A 16,645-nucleotide genomic window follows, 5' to 3' on the forward strand; every position below is an offset into this window, starting at 1 on the left:
ACGAAGCAGTGATGGCAGGCTAGGACAGCTCTTGTGAGAGTGCTATGGGGGTCACACATGGTTCTGGAGACCAAGTTACTCTGCAGGTCTCTCTCAGTGATCTGAGCTCAGCTGAGGTGAACTGAGCTGATGCCAGTCAGAGGAAGCTGTGTGGTGTGATTCATCTCTGATGCAAACACCTGGGGTTCAGTTCAGTTCCCCACATGAAGGCACTTAGTGCTCTTTAAAATGATCTGGATTACCCTGCCAGGCTTCTAGCTGCTGGTCCAGAACGGCCAACATCTCCTGCAGGTGCTGACCAGTGCCCACCACACCAGTACCCACCATGCAAGGTGGACCATCATCCAGCTGGAAGCTGACAAAGGTGATTTGCTCTTATAACTTGGTTGCCCTTGAATTTCACGGGGTGCTGACTTTGGGAGATGGCAGAAAAACTCTGCCTGGGTGAGCCACGATCATTCATGCCCTGACTACAGTAGTTCTTGCTCTCCTCTTTTCTGGCTCAGTTGGAAGAAGAAGGAGCAGGGAAGGCAATATTTCAAAGGGCTGTGCAGAGAGAAGTTTGCTCTTAGTGGTCTCAAGCATAGGTGGGGGCAGCTGGTAGTACCTGTAAACCCCTGAGCTCCAGTGTGTTCATATCAATGACAGTCAAGAGGCTCCTTTCAATATTTTAGGGAATTCAGGCATTACTTATAGAAAGCAACACCCTTCCCAGAGCACAGTGGCTTTGACACATATGCCCCAGGCTTCACATCAACTCTCAGTTGGTATTTTCCAACTATTCTCTTGTGGAGCACTAAACTTTTCTCAGTACAAAGACCTGGAATTTTGCAGGCTGCACCTGTGTACTGCACACACTACATGGCTCTTCTTTGGAGATTGTCATGGGCCTATAGAAGTCATCCTTACACCACAGATGACTGAAAATCTCTGCTCCCCATCCAACAGACTGAGGCTCCTATTCATAATAAGGTGTCTGCAATGGAGAGAGAGATTCCTACCACTTCTGTGGGAATCCTCCCAAGGGTTTCTTCTGTTGTCCCCCCAGCTTTCTATAGATTGTCCCTGGTAGGAGGTGACCAGGAGAAAAAAAAAATCTAAGCATTGGCTTTGTCCATTTAGCAGAGTTCAGATGCTCCAGTCTCACTGGAAGAGTAAGGTTTGCCCTGCGCTTCGCCCAGGGCTGTCCTCATAACAACCAATGTAAGACAGAGAACTAATCCCATCGCTCCTGCAGTGCTGCTCAGCTATGTCAATACAATTTCAACGTCAACTGGTGGGGAAGAGATCCCTGAGATGGCCTGTGTTGTATTCCTGCATTAGTCAGTCTGAGGGAAGTTTTGCCATGCTGATCTCCTGAATGCATTCACTGTTACTGCTCCATCACCCACTACCTGCCTTTGAGCCCTACGGGGCAGAGCTAGCAAGGTGGATGAAGGGGAGAGGAAACTTCAGTGTCACTCAAGGAGAGGCTGAATGTTTTGCCACTGAGAGGACACCAGCACTTGGCATCACTGTTCTGTCATGCATTGAGGTCTGTGTCAGCATAACATAAGGACGGTGCCAGTTGTGGGGTCAACAGGAAAAGGTATGGGACTGGGAGCAAGTGGAGTAGTAACTTCTGAGCCGTGCTCTCCCACTGACTGTGTATGACCTCGGGGCACATCATCTCACTGGATTTGTGTTTATTGACCCTTTTTTACATCCTTGGGCTTTTTTTGTCTGCCAGCCCTTCCAGCCATGAGCTGTCACTCAGTGTATATACACATGCAATGTCTAGCACAGCTAAGCCCTGATCTCCACTATGGATTACTGGCATTGAAATAATAAAGGCACAGCTTGTGATTACTCATATGGGGACCCTGGCTCTGAGTTCTCTGTGGTGTTTGAGTGGTCTGCCCTGATACCAGGACATCACTACAGTTTCTGTCTTGGGGACAGACATCTTTCTCTCCCTTCTAGATTGGGCTAAGGAAGGTCCAAGGAGGCTAGCACACAGTGAGGCTTGGCAGTGAGCAAGGAGGAGAAAGACCCCCAAAGAGACCAAGCATGGGAGAGCCTTCTTATATCTCAGTAGTGGCTTCCTCCCTGCCATCAAAATTCCCTGAAAAGCCTTAACCAAAGGCAGCTCAAAGCATCTTTATCTATCCAGAATATGTTGTCAGGTGAGATGATCCAATTAGGCTCTCAGCACTAGAGCCGCCGAGGTGTGCAGGGAGCACGCAGAGCATGCCACTCCTCAAGACATACTGGGCAGCTCTTGCCTACCAACCCCAAGCACTAATTAGCCAATACTCTTGATAGCTTTCGATACACATCAAGGTCTTTGCTCCCCTGCATTATTTGTATCAACAGAAATGAAGCTGACACAGGAGATGGATGCTCTTTCACCTCCCAGTGACAGCAGAGCAGCGGCAGTCGGGAGTGAGGTTTTTGCATCTGAACTCTGGTTTGGTGAATGGTTAAAAAATCATGGATTCTGGCAAAGGCAGTCAGCGGGGATGAGATCTTCCTGTCTCTCATAGACAGAATAATCTAGCTGGGTTTTTAATAACACTGCAGACCAGAGATGATGAGCACTGACTGCTAGTGAAGACATTAACACAAGAGAGTGTTTCTTTGAGGAGAAGTAGGGAGAAGACCTACTGTTTAGCTGCAACACATCTACTCTAGTAAATCACACCTGTAACTTGCTCAATTTCTCTGGGACTGAAAAATCCAGTAAGTACAGAAATTGCTATAGACTGCAAAGACCCTAGGCCACGGAGGGCTGCTTCCTGAGAGAACTGTAGGACCTGGCAGACAGCAAATTGGAGCTATCTTGTTTGGAGAGAAATCAGACTGAAACAATCTAAATTTAGTGAATGAGGTGTGTATTGTAAAATCAGTAATTCCAGATGTCTGAAAGTGCTCTGTCTTCTTTCTTCTCCCTGGATATGTCAATTCCTTTGGATCTGCTTTTCACTCAAACCATATTTGAAACCATGACTTAAAATATTTGGTCATGATTAATGAAAGCTAAAGAATAAATGCCTTCCAAAAGAAGCCCTGGCCTTGTCTTCCTGGAATAATGACAATAAACAGCCTGTTTCAATGCACCACACTGCTGGAATTGTGATTTAACTCAGTCAAGCAGTCATCTAGCACTCATGAAACATGAACAACCCAATGAATTTTAGCCGCACACACTGCAAACTCACAGTGGTGACCAGGTAGGTGCATTTGGTAGAGAGCAGGAGACATTGAGGGAATTCCTATATTACAAATACTGAATCAGTTCTTGCTTTATTTAGTTACTATATATTTTTAATAAAAGATGACAGACTGCTTAAGGAAGGTAGAGGAAGGACAAAATAAAACAGAAAAAAAGAGAAACAGAAAGGAAGAACAATCCTATTCATATTCTGCTGCTTCTTAATCTCCTTCACTGAAGCTGATCTCTGTAAATCTGCTGAGATTCCTATCGGGATATATTTGTCTGCTCTTGAGATGTAAGAGGGAGAGCTGATTAACATCAAACGACACAAAGCGAATGGAGGAGAGCTTTGTTCAGGCTGATGTATAATTACTACCCTTTGCTGGCTGCTTTATATCAAGCCTAAAAGGTTCGAAGGGATTTCCTTTGGTGAAAGCGATCACTCTGTGTCTGCATTTTTCTTCCTTTTGCTCACTCTCTCCATGTGAGTTCAGGCCTCCAAATTGCTAGACAACCACACGTAATAGAAAAGAAGCACTACGCTGCTGATTTAATAGGAAAGTCGCGTTTTTAATATGCAAAATAAAATTGTGGTCTTACATAAGAATAAAGTCTACCCCCCCATCAGACTTGTATTCTATCAAAGCTCACCTCTGGACTGCCTGTAGTTACTGAAGAAAAGCAGGCATTTCTAGCATCAGCCCGTCTGAGCTAAGATCTAAGACAGGTCAAGGAACTAACATTGACTGGACACAGCTCTCACAGCCAGCTGAAGTTAAGTGAGATGAATGTCCCTCATTTGAAAGTGCAAACAAAATAATCTGATAAGTTCGGAGCATCTTCTGACCATCCTAAAATTTGGAGTTGGGGTTTTCTGAGAACAACGACATGGGAAATAAAGAATTTACAAGGATCATTGAAGGCTTGGAAAGTGTTCTTCATCCCACAGAGACTTAGAAGCTCAGTGGATTTAAAGTATCCAGGAAAAAGTGAAGGCCCACAAACACTTCCAGTAAGAAGAGATATCTAATGGTCTTTAATTGTTGTTCTTTAATCAAGTGGGAAAAGGGTGTAATCTCAGAGTAGAAGCTAAAGCTGGACATATGCAATGTATATCTTTCACCATGCAGACAATTATATTTTGAAGCAAATGACTCAGTGATAAGGATTAATATTCTTTCCCTTGAAATCTTTAAATCAAGTTCATTTTTCTTTGACTTGTGCTTGCTCAAGAGGAATGGCTGCATTAGCTCTAGAGAAGACCTAATAGGTCCCTCCACTGTGTACCTCTAACATATTCCTTGATGTTGAAATTTTCATTGGAGAAACAGATTTTTTTTTTTTTTCTGTTGAGGATTGTTCTAGGGAAGACCCTTGCGATATAACTTCATAAAAATTTTTTTTGCTGTAACTTGCAGGAGGCCACGGGCTTTGCACTGACCCAACACCACAAGGTCTCAGGACGGCTCTGGGCTTGCCATGCCCTGAGCTGGGTGTCCCTGTGATCACAAGTGTCCCATGGACAAAGGCCTGAGCTCAGCCCTGGGGACACCTCTCATGGCCAAGGGCTGCCGCCCCGGGCAGGCCCTGCCCAGCAAACACCAGCCCTTTGTGTGCCCGGTCTGGGCGCTGGGCAGCTCTGCCACTGGTGCTGGGGACCAGGGAGAATGGAGCAGGTGATGGGGAGAGGGGGGATCAAAATATCCACAGGTGGTCCCAAGAGAAAGGAGGAAGAAACCCCACCATGAACTTCACACTCCTCCCAGGGAAGAGCTCAGGGTGGTGACAACTTGCAGTGACAACCCCACCTTTCTGCTGTAGGAAGACTGTTACCTTTGACTTACAACTCAGAGGGATGTTGGAAGGGTGGGCGTCATTCCAGGGAAAAGGGGTAGATACTGGGAAGTATTTTGTCTAACAGAACAGAGTAAATTGCCCATATCTATTGTCGGCACGTTCACAGACATATTCATGACACAAGGTTCACACTCGTCTTCCAATGCTCCCGGGCCTCACCTAATCCCAGGAATGGTAAAGGATTGGCAATGTCAGCCTACCCTGCAATGAGCGCAGATGCTTTCAGAGAACAGGCAATGCCTTTGGGGAGCTGGAGGTGCTCTGGGCATGGGGCAGGGCACAACGGAAGCGACTTGGAAGCAGCCGTCTTTGCAAACATGCTTTGCAAGGGGATGCTTCAGCCACAAACCTTGCTGTGTTAGGGGATGCGACTAGTCAGTCTTCAGCAGGGTTACCCTGCTGGGTCGCAATAATAAATTGTCCCAGAGGGTCAGCACGCCCATCACTGGCTTCTTTTCTCTAAATCCCCTTTTGCTAGAAGAGGCTGGACAAGCCCATAGGAAGGTGTGCTCAGAGCACTCACCAGTGTCTTGTAATCAATCTGCTGTCGGATAAGCTTGTCCTCACTCAGTGAGTACCGGGCCTCCCCAGTGATCGAGTCGATGGGACCCTTTTCCATCTGCTGCTTGATGGCACAGAAAAGGGAGAACAGAGGTTCACCAGCACACTCCTGCAGGGGTGAGAGACAACCGTGAGGTGAAACAGGAGGAGCAGAGGTCAGAACCCAGCCTACATAGCATCTCAATGACTGCCACGGCTTGCCATCCCCAACCACTTGAGGCAGATGCATCAGTAGGAATCAGTCTATTCCATACAGCCCGGGAATAGAGGTGACCCACCACTTCCACAGAGTGCAACCAGCCCTCTGAGTGTCCTGTCACGGGACAAAGGTGTCAGTGGTCCCCGGCAATGTTGAGGCTTGCAGAGCCTTGTAGGAGCTGTTCAAGTGATTGCCACCAGGCCAGAGCTTTCCACTGGAGCAGGTGGTGGGATGGGTCCCAGAGGACCTGGAGACAGGTATGAAAGGGAGATGGACTGCTGGTGACCTGTCCTCGGTGTCTGGGCAGAGTCCACAGTCTCCCTGAGCACTCTCATGCTGGAAGCAAATAGGAATGCTCAGGCAGGAGCAGCTCCGTGACCCAGGGGAGATGTGCCCCTGGCTCTGTAAGGTTGCATCGGTGATGTCAGATGTGTGCGGCCCAGCACAGGACAGCAACAAGCAGCCCACAGGCAGGGCCAGCAAAGCACACCTCTCCCTAATTTCTCCTTCCCATCATTCGCACTCACTGCACTCCTATTCCCACACTTTTCCTAGGCTCTCCTCCCTCGCTGCCCTCCCTCTACGCATCTGCTGCCATGCACCTCTCCTCGTGCTTTCTTCTATTGCCTCCCTTCCCCTTCATATCTCCATCTTTCCTCCTCTCCTCCCCACCTTGCCCTCTCCTCTTGCAGTTTGTCCCAACTCAACGAGCAAGGTCATTTTCCTCTGGTGTAAATCCCAGCAAAAACAAGTTAATAATCTGAAGCAAAGTGGCCCCTTTCTCAGTTCCTACACCTGTCTCCCACTTAATTAGCTTATCTGCCAGCAGCATATTGCTTCTGTGTGCCTGTCTCTTGCCCTTATCAGGCCTCTGTTCAGGCTAAGGCAAGAAGACAAGTAGCTGAGTGGGGTGAAAAAAGCCTATTATAAAAGCAGCTTTTTAGAGAGTCACCTCCTTATATCCTTTCCTTTCAGCTGAAAGCAGGAATCTGATACTGAAGTCACTGAAATTACCTTCCAGGGACCTTCAAAACTTTCCCATGCGTTCATCCTTGGGCTGGTTGTGCCTGGGGAAGGTTCAGGGGAATAGGATTGATTTGTAAAGCCTTGAATTGCCAGGCAGAGGGTGGCTGTTCTGTCCAAACAGAGCTGTAAGGTGTAGGGATATCTAGCAACTGCACTGGGAGTGGCGGAGAGGTGCAGAGCCCAGCTCCTTCCGAAAAGGCTGGCTCTGAGTTTGGTGCCTTGACAATTAGCATGCTTGAGGCTCAATGTGGGTCCCCAAGAGGAAACTGCCATCACACAGCAGTCAGCGGCAGGTCTCAAAGGCTGAAAACCTCTTTTTTTTACTACACACTATGCCAAGGAGGCCCTCCAGGAGGAACAAGAGGGCTCAGGGTGTGTCTCAAGTCTTTTCACTGTTTTTCTGATGAGCGCCCTGCAAAGCCAACCCTACCTCCCACTGGGATACAAAGCAGCAACGGGCTCAGCCCCTGCTGGGCTCTGGATGCAGCAGTCAGGTTTACATGGTGTATTGCGTCCAGCCCTCTGTACTCAGCGGGTGTATGGCCATGCCCAGGGCAGGCTTGAGGCAGCCTTATGCCAAGAAGAGCTTGGGCTCGGCCCTAAATTAAACTAAGCAGGGATCCAGTTATGGTTTGGGTAGAGCAGGTTAAGTATGATGGAGGCACTGGGTATGATGGAGGCACTAGGCCTCAGTACTGCCGCTGAATTGGGGTGGTAGGAGATGTCCAGCCACTATACACTGAAAATATGGGTCACCATGCCATGGCGATCTGAGTCTGCTAGTAAAAGGAGAGTGTTTTCAATATGGGTCTCCACCAGGCTCTGAAATCCTTCATGTTTCAGCACTGACCCTTAGATCCCACCTCTGTACAGGAGTAAGACCAACAGGCTGCCTCTCTAACAAACTGTCCCTCTTTGCTCTCCCTGGATCAGAAAACAGCCCCTCTCCCATTAGGCAGTGAGCTCTCTCCTGAGAATAAAACCCTTTCCCCTTATATCTGGGAAGTTTTTGCCCCAACTAAACCTTGCCAAGAAGAAATGCATTAAAGCAGCTGTTCATCCATGCTCCTCCTCTTACCTTGAGGAACTTGTACAGAAGGAAGGTGAACCAGTTGGTGAGCATTTTCTCAGCCACAGACTCTGTCCTAAAATCAGCCCAGGAGAAAAAGCAAATTGGAAATGAGTTACTCATGCTGGTCATATCAAAGGGCCAGTCAAAAGATTGGCTTTGTCCATCTTACTGCCCAGATCTCTGAGCCCCATGGAAAGTCTGGCATGACACCATCAGGATTAAGCGTGTCCTAGGCTCTCTGTTTTAGCTTTGGATTTAGGAAACCTTCAGGCAAATCCTTACTGCTCTGTTGATTCTCTTGTGACTAGAGAAGTCCCCATCTGTCTGTTTCTCAGTTTCTCTGTCAATGAAATGGAGATGACAACATTTGAGGAAACCTCAGAGGAGCTCAGGAAGGATAAATCCATCAAATACGAGGAGCTCAGAGTTAGGCCATATGACAAGCAGGCTATATAAATACTTAAGACAGACAGACAGATCTAAATCACCAGAGAATAGTTATCTGGCACTGATTATCTCCCTGGCATTTGGGAGTGATTATACTTCTCAATGTGTCAATGTGGCACAGTCACAGAACGCATCCTGTTGCCCTTGAACACTCTGTCCTCAATCAGACAAAAATCCATCTCAAGCCTTCAGGGTGAACTTTTCCTACAGAAGGACCAACTCAGACCTGTAAATGTGGTTTGGGCACCAGGAGCACAGGATAAATCTGTGTTGGCTCCAGTACATGCACTGGTGCTGCTCAAGAAGAAAGCAAGAGTCCCTGCCTGGATGAATTAAAGTGGGTCTTCCTTGTCCTGGCTATCACCAAAGCCACCCAGGGGTTCTCACTTAAGGTTGCAGCTTACTTTTTAGGTTCCCTAGTCCTTCAGCATAAAGTTGATCTTGCTTCCTCTGGAGCATGGGACTTGCAAGGGGAAAGGTTTGCATCACTGGAGCTGTTATGCTTGGAACCAGCCAGCAACCTTGCCTGAAAAGAGTGTCCACCAACACAAAATGATGGTCCCTTCCCTAGCTAAACACAGTTGATCTTTAGCCTGGTGTCCACAGGGATTCCTCTGTTCTCACAGGCACATCTCACTTAAATGGTGGGGATGGTAGGGGAAGGAGTGATAATAGGGGTGTCTGTTGTCAGTCCTCTTCTCTTGCCTGCAACCAAAGAGGTGATATGGTCCCAGTTTGCTACCAGATTAATGCTGTATTTTCTTTGTCTACAGTGATCATTGCTGTGTCTGTGCCTAGAGTTTGCCTCTGTCCAAACCAGCCTGTTTGCCCTTTATTCCCCTTGGTCAACATCACCTAGCTGCTGTCCTCCAGTGGTCATGGTATGATATTCAATTCCAGCAATCTCCACGCTTATCATGGTCTGAGCTCCTCGTAGGGAATGTCACCCAGAAGAGTGCTCTTTCTGACACTCCCTAGTGTGACACCTAGGACCCCATCACATGGTGCAAACTTAGCATTACCATGAGAAAAAGAACTGCAATCCCATCGTGCTCTCTGCCCTGACAACTTTGATCTCTTTGAGGCTGTAGATGTCATGAGGGATGAATACTGGACACAGGTGAGGTGGGAAAACCATCCCAGCCAGTTCCTTCCTCCTGTCAAATACCCCCAAAACCAACACTGCAGAAAGGTGTTGGAAGATTCCCTTCCATCCACAGAGTCACAGGGAGGGAGGGGAAGCATCAAGTTGAATCCAGCTGCTCCAACTAATTGTCTGGGGACCTCACACCAACATCTGAATCCCAAGGCACTAAGCTATTCACATGTTCATTTGTAGACTCTGTTCTGGTGCTGCTCAGTGCAGGACCTCCATCTCAGAGCACAAAACACATCTCTGACTTCTCCTTGTGTTTTTAGAGCTTGGAACAGCGGAGGTGCCTTCTTTGTTCACTGGCTCTCCTTCCAAAGGCCACATTTCATTTCCAACGAAGAGGACTAGAATTAGAAAAGAGCTGGAAGAAGGAGAAAGAAGGAAGATGGGATGCTCAGGACAAGACAGGAATGAACAACCAGGGAAGATAAAGAGATGGAGAAAGGGGAAGAAAAAGGAGAAAATGAAGGGAGGAGACAATTGGAAGGAGGCAGTGCCATCCAGCATCAGAGGAGAAGCACAGAGAGGAAGCCTGGGGACAGCTGGAGGGAGGTCACCAGCCTGGCTGTAGGGCTTGAATTGCATCAGGGAGTCAACTGACACCAAAGCGAAGTCCAGTCTCTGCCCCTGGCTTTGCTACCCTGAATGCCAGGAAGTGCCTTCTCCTCCTTTTTTTGCTGGCTCTCCATAGTGGGCTGTGTGCCAGATGGAAACCCTCCCAGCAGGCAACACAGATCTCTTCCCTGCCCAAGCTGTCCATCGCAATCAGCTGAGAGCTCCTCAAAGTTGGCTCTGAGCGGTGGCAAAAGCCATCCATCTCCAGTAGACTCCCCCTGATTTTACTTAGGGTCCTGGCTTGAATCAGAAGGATTGGTTCAGACCGTGAAAAGGGGCTGAATATGATCCCAAAGGGAGAAGAGGCAGCATTTCCCTAGGCAGAGAAAGCACATTAATTATGAAGCAGTAGATTTCTAATTTAAGGGTTCCCATACAACCCTGGTAGTTAAACCTTAGACCTGGCCAAGAAGCACCAACCCAAACTTGTGCCTGATACGAAACCAGTTCTGTTGTCCTGCTCAGCTCTGCTACTGGCTTCAACAAGCTCCCAGCGCCCACGCTCAGGGAGAGACAGAAGATCCCACAATGCAGCTGAAGAAGACTCTCCATGTGTCTGTAGTTAACTCATGAACAAGAAACGCAGCAGGGCAGTCCATGTCCCAGGCAGGAGAAGGCAGCAGCTGACTTACCAGGGATATGGTACAGTCTGTTCTATGTGACATACTCATAGGTCCTACACGATGCAATCGGAATTTTCAGGTTAAAAGGAAACATAAGCATAAATGAATGTCTTAAGCACACAAAGAGTCCAAAATAAGGACTAGGAGGCATGGGTTCTTGCTGCCCTTATGAAGCTTTCTGGAAGATCCACATTAAAATCCAGAGGTAGTTCAGTTCTGTAACCTTTAACTGTTGACTGCTTTTTGGTTAGGGAGGAGATGGAGCAAGATCTACAGACACACTTGCTGAAAGGAATGCTCTGTCAGGAAGTCTTAAATGACCAGGAAACGAGAAAGGGAGAGTGATACAGTCTTCATTCAGCCCTAGTTTCCTTATTCACCTTTCTCTGCAAAGAGCTTCATGCCAGCCCTACGGGGTCACATGAACTGTGGCTGTATATCATTCTGATTTCACACCCTGCTGCACAAACAAAAATCAAGCAAATTTGCCCCTTTCTTCCAAAGATGACTAGCATGCTTATGTTAGACAGCGGGCCACAGGCTGCCCAGCCCAGCTCACTCCAGCCCCAGGCATCCTTACCTCCGGAGCAGCAGTTTGGGGTGGTTCTTGCTCTCCAGATTTTTGTCTATGAGGTCAGCCAAGAGCTGTTTGAGGACATCAGTAGCGTACTCCAGCTTGCTCTGCAGCACCGTCATGATCAGCGAGGCCACATTACCACGGTCCCTCATGGAGAAGCTGCGCTGGGACTCCAGTGTGCGGATGAAGGATAGTAGGAAAACCTTGTTGTTGATGAGCTGAGCAAAGAGCTTCAGGCCTTTCTCCACCCGTTCCTGCCTATAGCCAGGGACCTGCACAAGAAGAAAGGGATTTTATACCTTTCAGTCACTGCCCACCGTGAGACCTCTCCCAAATGGGTCACACACTCTTTGCTACCTCTCTGCCCTCATCACTCCAGCTCCTCCAACTATACACTTTGATATCAAGAAGTCGTCAGTTCTGAGACAGGGAAAAGGGAAAAGCTGCTTCAAACAGCAGAAACAATTAAAAACAAAAAAAAGTCTTGCATCTAGCAGGCAGGTGAGTCCTTCTTTCTGCATCACAGGATAGTCCTGAAAAAAGGAAGAGAGTCCATATGTCATCTGATGATTAGGAAGCCTGTGAGACCTCCTAGCCACAGCCGGATGATTACTTTCCAACCTTGTGTTTCCCTCCCTGAACAGTACATCAAAAAGAGATTGCTAATGCCTGGATGTGGTACCATACCATATTGTATTTTCATTGTAGTCAGACTGAAGTCTCACTCTATTGCCGCCAAACACCTCTTTTTCATCCTTGCAAGAAACCTGCTTACAGAGATTTGGGGTTCAGCTTTAAGAAGCTGGGAGAGGCAGCAAGAAAGTGAATGGGGGAGAGAGCCCGGGGTCAGGTTTTGAGGAGATTAAGAGATGCAGGGAGGCAGTGGCTGAGATGGTGAGCATGCAGCTGGGCCTTGGTTTGAAGAACTAGGTAGATGAAGGTGTGAGAAGACACGCTGAGTTGGGACCTGTCTTAGAGGTCCCACTGCGGTAGGACCCCTGGGCTTAGGAGGTGAGATGCTTTGGAGACAGAGAGGTTGATAAGTCTCTAATATTTTTCTCAGCTGTGAGAGGCTGGTGAACTAGTTTTTATATAGAACAATTTAGGACCTCAACACTGGACTCTGGACTCCACAGTCTACAGTAGGCTTTACCCTTTCTGGTCCTTCTGGCTCCAGATGAAAATGGAGCCTAAATAGAGAACCTCAAACTCATTCTTCCATATTGCTGAAGCTGTTCCAGCCCTTGAAAAGTCTTCCCTTGAAGCTGGAGGGGCTCAACACAGAGCAACACATGTCACTGAGGCATGTATGTATTAATAACCAACTAGATTTGGCACTTTAATCCAAAACAAGCTGGCATGCTTAAACAACCAAGTAATGCAAGGCCCCTTAAAGAGTCATTACTTTTTCATTCTGGAAATTAGAGGTCTTATCTCTTTTTGCATACAGCAAATAAATTACTTGGTAAATAGCTTAAGACAACCAACCAGCCAACCAACCAACCAACCACCACCCATCCCGCCAATAATTATTTTTTACTTACTTGCTTGAACATTTAATATTGTCTATCCCCAGGTTATTATGGAGAATTAAAAAAATAACAAGAAAAGTATTTTTTACTGCATCTGGAAGCAGTTAATTAGCAAATGAACTGGAAATAAGTAAGACCTGCTCACTGCGGGATCCATGCTGGGGCCTTTTGCAATAAAGAGCAACTCCTTCTAGGTGCTACAGAGAAGGGAGCAGAATGGGAACTGCCTTCCCTCATATGTTGGTAGCCAAAGATTGATTGACACTGAAAGAGCTGTTGAAGCTTTACAGGGGATTAAGGGGAAAAAAAAAAAAAAGATGAATGAAATGAAAGGAAGAAGAGATCAAAGGTAGCCGATTGAAACAGTAGCTCTGTGTCTCTCCGTGTGTATCTGCATATGGGAGTATCCACGCTAAAACCTCTATAAGGGTCAGATGTTATTCTGTGGTCGGCTGGCTGAGGTTAATGCATGTAGGGACTGTAACTGGCTGTGGGTATGATGAAAGTGTTTGTGTATGTGTATACCTATGTGGGAGAGAGATTCATCACCCCTCATCCCTTGTGCTCATTTGTTGAAGCTGCTGAACTACTCTTCCTGAGGGAAAGCAGTTTGAGGCCATTCTACCTGCACCCCAAAGGCGAATATCTACAGTAGTCGATGTGTAACTCAGCCTCCTACCCAATCCCACAAGTCCTCGTTGCTGACAGATCAGGGTTTTTTAATGGTTCTCTCCATATAGTTTGATGAATTTTGGCTCTCCTGAAGGGAAGGAGCAAAGATGAGCAGGCACCTCTGATTACACAGCCAGCCAAGCATGGTATTGCCTGCGCCAGCTCCTGTTCCTCCCCTCTGCCAACTAACTCTGGTCTTGGCCTCCAACAATCTCACCGGCCCATGCCAGAGCCTCTCTGAAGCTGAGAGCTTGCCAAAGACTTTGCAGAGAGCTCAGCCAACGACCTCCCTGGCCTTGGCCATCATGTATCGCCTGCTTCTCTGGCCCAGGTATCCCTAGAGCAGAGCCTGTCCATCTGCAAAAGCCTGAAGGAGTTTTGCAGCATGGGCAGACCTCACCCGGGGTCCCATCAAACTCATCGTTGCCAGTGAGGTAATGCAGGCTGTATGCAGACCCCAACAGTGCTGGGCAACATCTCACTGTCCTCCCACCGCTCTCATCCAGAGAGCTGGGGTAGAGGAGGCAGATGTGGGCAGGGTATGGGCAGACGGATGCTGTGGTTTTTCTGACTTCCCTGCAAACCACAGAGCGTAGCAAAGGTGAACTTCCTTCCGTGACTGCAGGTTATTTCTGTAGGTGTTACCAGGATAAAAGGCTTCTTGGTAGTGTCAGAGTTGTGCAAAGCTGGAGTGACACAGGCAGCTATGCTGCTCTGCCACACAACTTTTTCTCCTGTCCCCTGCACATCTGTAACTAATAAATCCAGTCTAAAAACGAAACCCCAGCAGGATAAAGACTAAGGAGGAACTTAATACAGTAGACCTAATGCACATAGATCTATGAGACTCTTCCAAATACATGAGTGATCAAACAGAATTTAAAATCTAAGATAGCAGGAATCATCTTCCCCTTTCAACCTGGATTTTTAATGAGGTAAAGTTTCATCCCTGGTAGGACACAGCATTATAAGCCATCACGTCCCCACCACTGACACAATATCTCTTGCATTCAGGACAGAACAGGGAGGCATGAGAGGAGCCAGAAGCAGGAGATGTTGATTTCTTACCTCCAGATCCCTCAGGACTGGATGATCTTCAATGCCAGGGAAAAGCACCCTCATGGTGTAGGTTCGGTAATCGAGGAAGGGGATCCCAGCTCCATCCAGATCGCTTGTCAGCTCATGAATATCTGTCTGTAGCTCTGCAAAGGCTGACACAAAAAAGGAACGACTCATGTAGCAATGACAGTCCATACCTCCCTAACTGTGATGGGAGAAGCCCTCAGACCCGTGTGCATGAGGACTAAGGTACAAGTGGAGAAGCAACATGTGGAGAGGAAGAAGAAGGTGGACAAGAGCAGTCTCCCCTTTCCTACAACATTGCCTTTTCACAGGGACATATGCCAAGGCTCTCCCCGGACTGTGAGTTAACAAATACAGCTTGGACAGGGTGGAGGAAGGCTGGACTTAGGGAAAATAGGCAAAGTCAGTTTAGATCCAGGCTTGAGCCAGACCCACAGGGTTCAACATTCCTGTTCCTTGGCGATATTTTGGCTCAAAGCTTTGTGGCTGGATCTCTCTCTTCTACTAAAACTGATGCAGTGCCAGCCTTCCTTCCTCATCCTACCTTCTTTGCACTCCAGTGCCACCCTGGATTCCAGGTTGTCCATCTGCATCTGCAGACGCTTGAGGGTGAGGTCGCTTTCTCTGGATTTGCGCTTGTACGCAATCAATACAGCCACAATGAAGATGATGAGCAGGCCACCAGCCACAGCAATGCTGACAATAGCTGGCAAGCTGAGAGGGCTGTCTGGAGAGATGTAGACCATCCCTGGGGAGAACTCCATCCCTCCTACACGAGCCTAGAGGGAAGGCAGGAAAAAGTCACATGGAATCTGCAGAACAAGCGGGAACACAGAGAAACTCCATCATCTCCCCGACTAAGGCTGAACGATGACCTCCTCTTGTCTCTCAAGTTAGACAGGGCATGAAGTACTTGGATAGAGAACAGCTAAAAAACACCTGAAATGTCACGCAGAAGCACTTCTGTTGGTAGAGTGACCATGAACCCAACCAACAAAGGACTTCTGGTGAGACAAATCTCACCAGTCCCAATGTCCTGGCTACATAGCAGTTTAGGGTTTATTCTGGGTTTTCCATTCCCTGTCCCAAACAGCCATGTTGTGCTGGACTGCCCTGATGACACTTAGTCCCAAAATGCACACAGGACACACAGCTCATGGGTACGGTCTGATGGGTCCTAACCTCATAATGGAACAGGGGACACTTGACCCAGACAGCTGGCACAGCAGCAGTCAGGACAGTGGGAATATAGAAATCAGAGTCACGATTTGCTTTTGACTCTTTAAACGGAGAAAACTGTACCTGGAAGCCACTGGGACAGGAAAAAAAACCCACAAAAACCACACAGCCTGGCCAATGCTCTTTACAGCCCCTCTCCTAGCCACGCTTTGGCAGGGTGACTGCAGATCCTCACCAGTGGGACAGGGAGCTGAACACAGCTTTCTGCTCTCCATGCAGAAGGTTCCCAGGGCTGCTGCCAGTCTCTGGGACAAGCTGCTGTGCGAGGACCTTGCTTTTAACAGCCAGAAAGAAACCCTGTGGGTGGTACTGCTGCAAGCCCACCAAAATGCTCTGATGAAGCAGGTCTGTTAGGAGCCCATTTTTACATGAACACCACTCCCAACAGTAATCCCACGGGGTACTACTCGCTCAAGGCTACTACAAGATTGTTCAAGGCTATTTGTAGAGTAGGATAAGTTTGAGTGGCAGGGGGAAAAGCATTGCTGACTAGCTTGAGGTATAAAAAGAAGGCTTCTAGGACTGTGCTGTGGTAGGGGAACACTGGTTATAGATCAACATAAAGCTAGGAAGACGCCACGCAAAGAGCTTGAAGGATCGTGACATGGTGATGAGCCCCATCACTTCACCCCAGCTGAGCTTTGTCACAGAGAGGCACAGCAGGCCCTGCAGAAAGTGCAAAATCTTGCTGCCAGGCAGAAATTCAGTCAAGACCCCAGGGCTACATGCTTCCCCCTCCCACTGCAACTGGGACCATTGCAGCATGTAATGGAATCTTTTTCTTTCTCTTGTA

General features: G+C 47.8%; 1 protein-coding gene across 1 annotated transcript in view; it reads right to left on the reverse strand.

The window, feature by feature from the left end:
• The window catches only part of PLXNA4 (plexin A4), a 442,850-nt gene that overhangs the window by 32,995 nt on the left and 393,210 nt on the right, over positions 1-16,645 (reverse strand). The window contains exons 19-23 of the mRNA XM_009328687.1: positions 15,158-15,392; positions 14,599-14,741; positions 11,330-11,598; positions 7,918-7,984; positions 5,577-5,723 (exon numbers count right to left, since the gene is read on the reverse strand). Coding sequence (XP_009326962.1) covers positions 5,577-5,723; positions 7,918-7,984; positions 11,330-11,598; positions 14,599-14,741; positions 15,158-15,392 — 861 coding nt within the window. The remainder of the gene's footprint in view (positions 1-5,576; positions 5,724-7,917; positions 7,985-11,329; positions 11,599-14,598; positions 14,742-15,157; positions 15,393-16,645) is intronic.

Source organism: Pygoscelis adeliae, unplaced genomic scaffold, assembly GCF_000699105.1.
Source record: "Pygoscelis adeliae isolate BGI_AS28 unplaced genomic scaffold, ASM69910v1 Scaffold207, whole genome shotgun sequence".
NCBI classification, from domain to species: Eukaryota; Metazoa; Chordata; class Aves; order Sphenisciformes; family Spheniscidae; genus Pygoscelis; species Pygoscelis adeliae.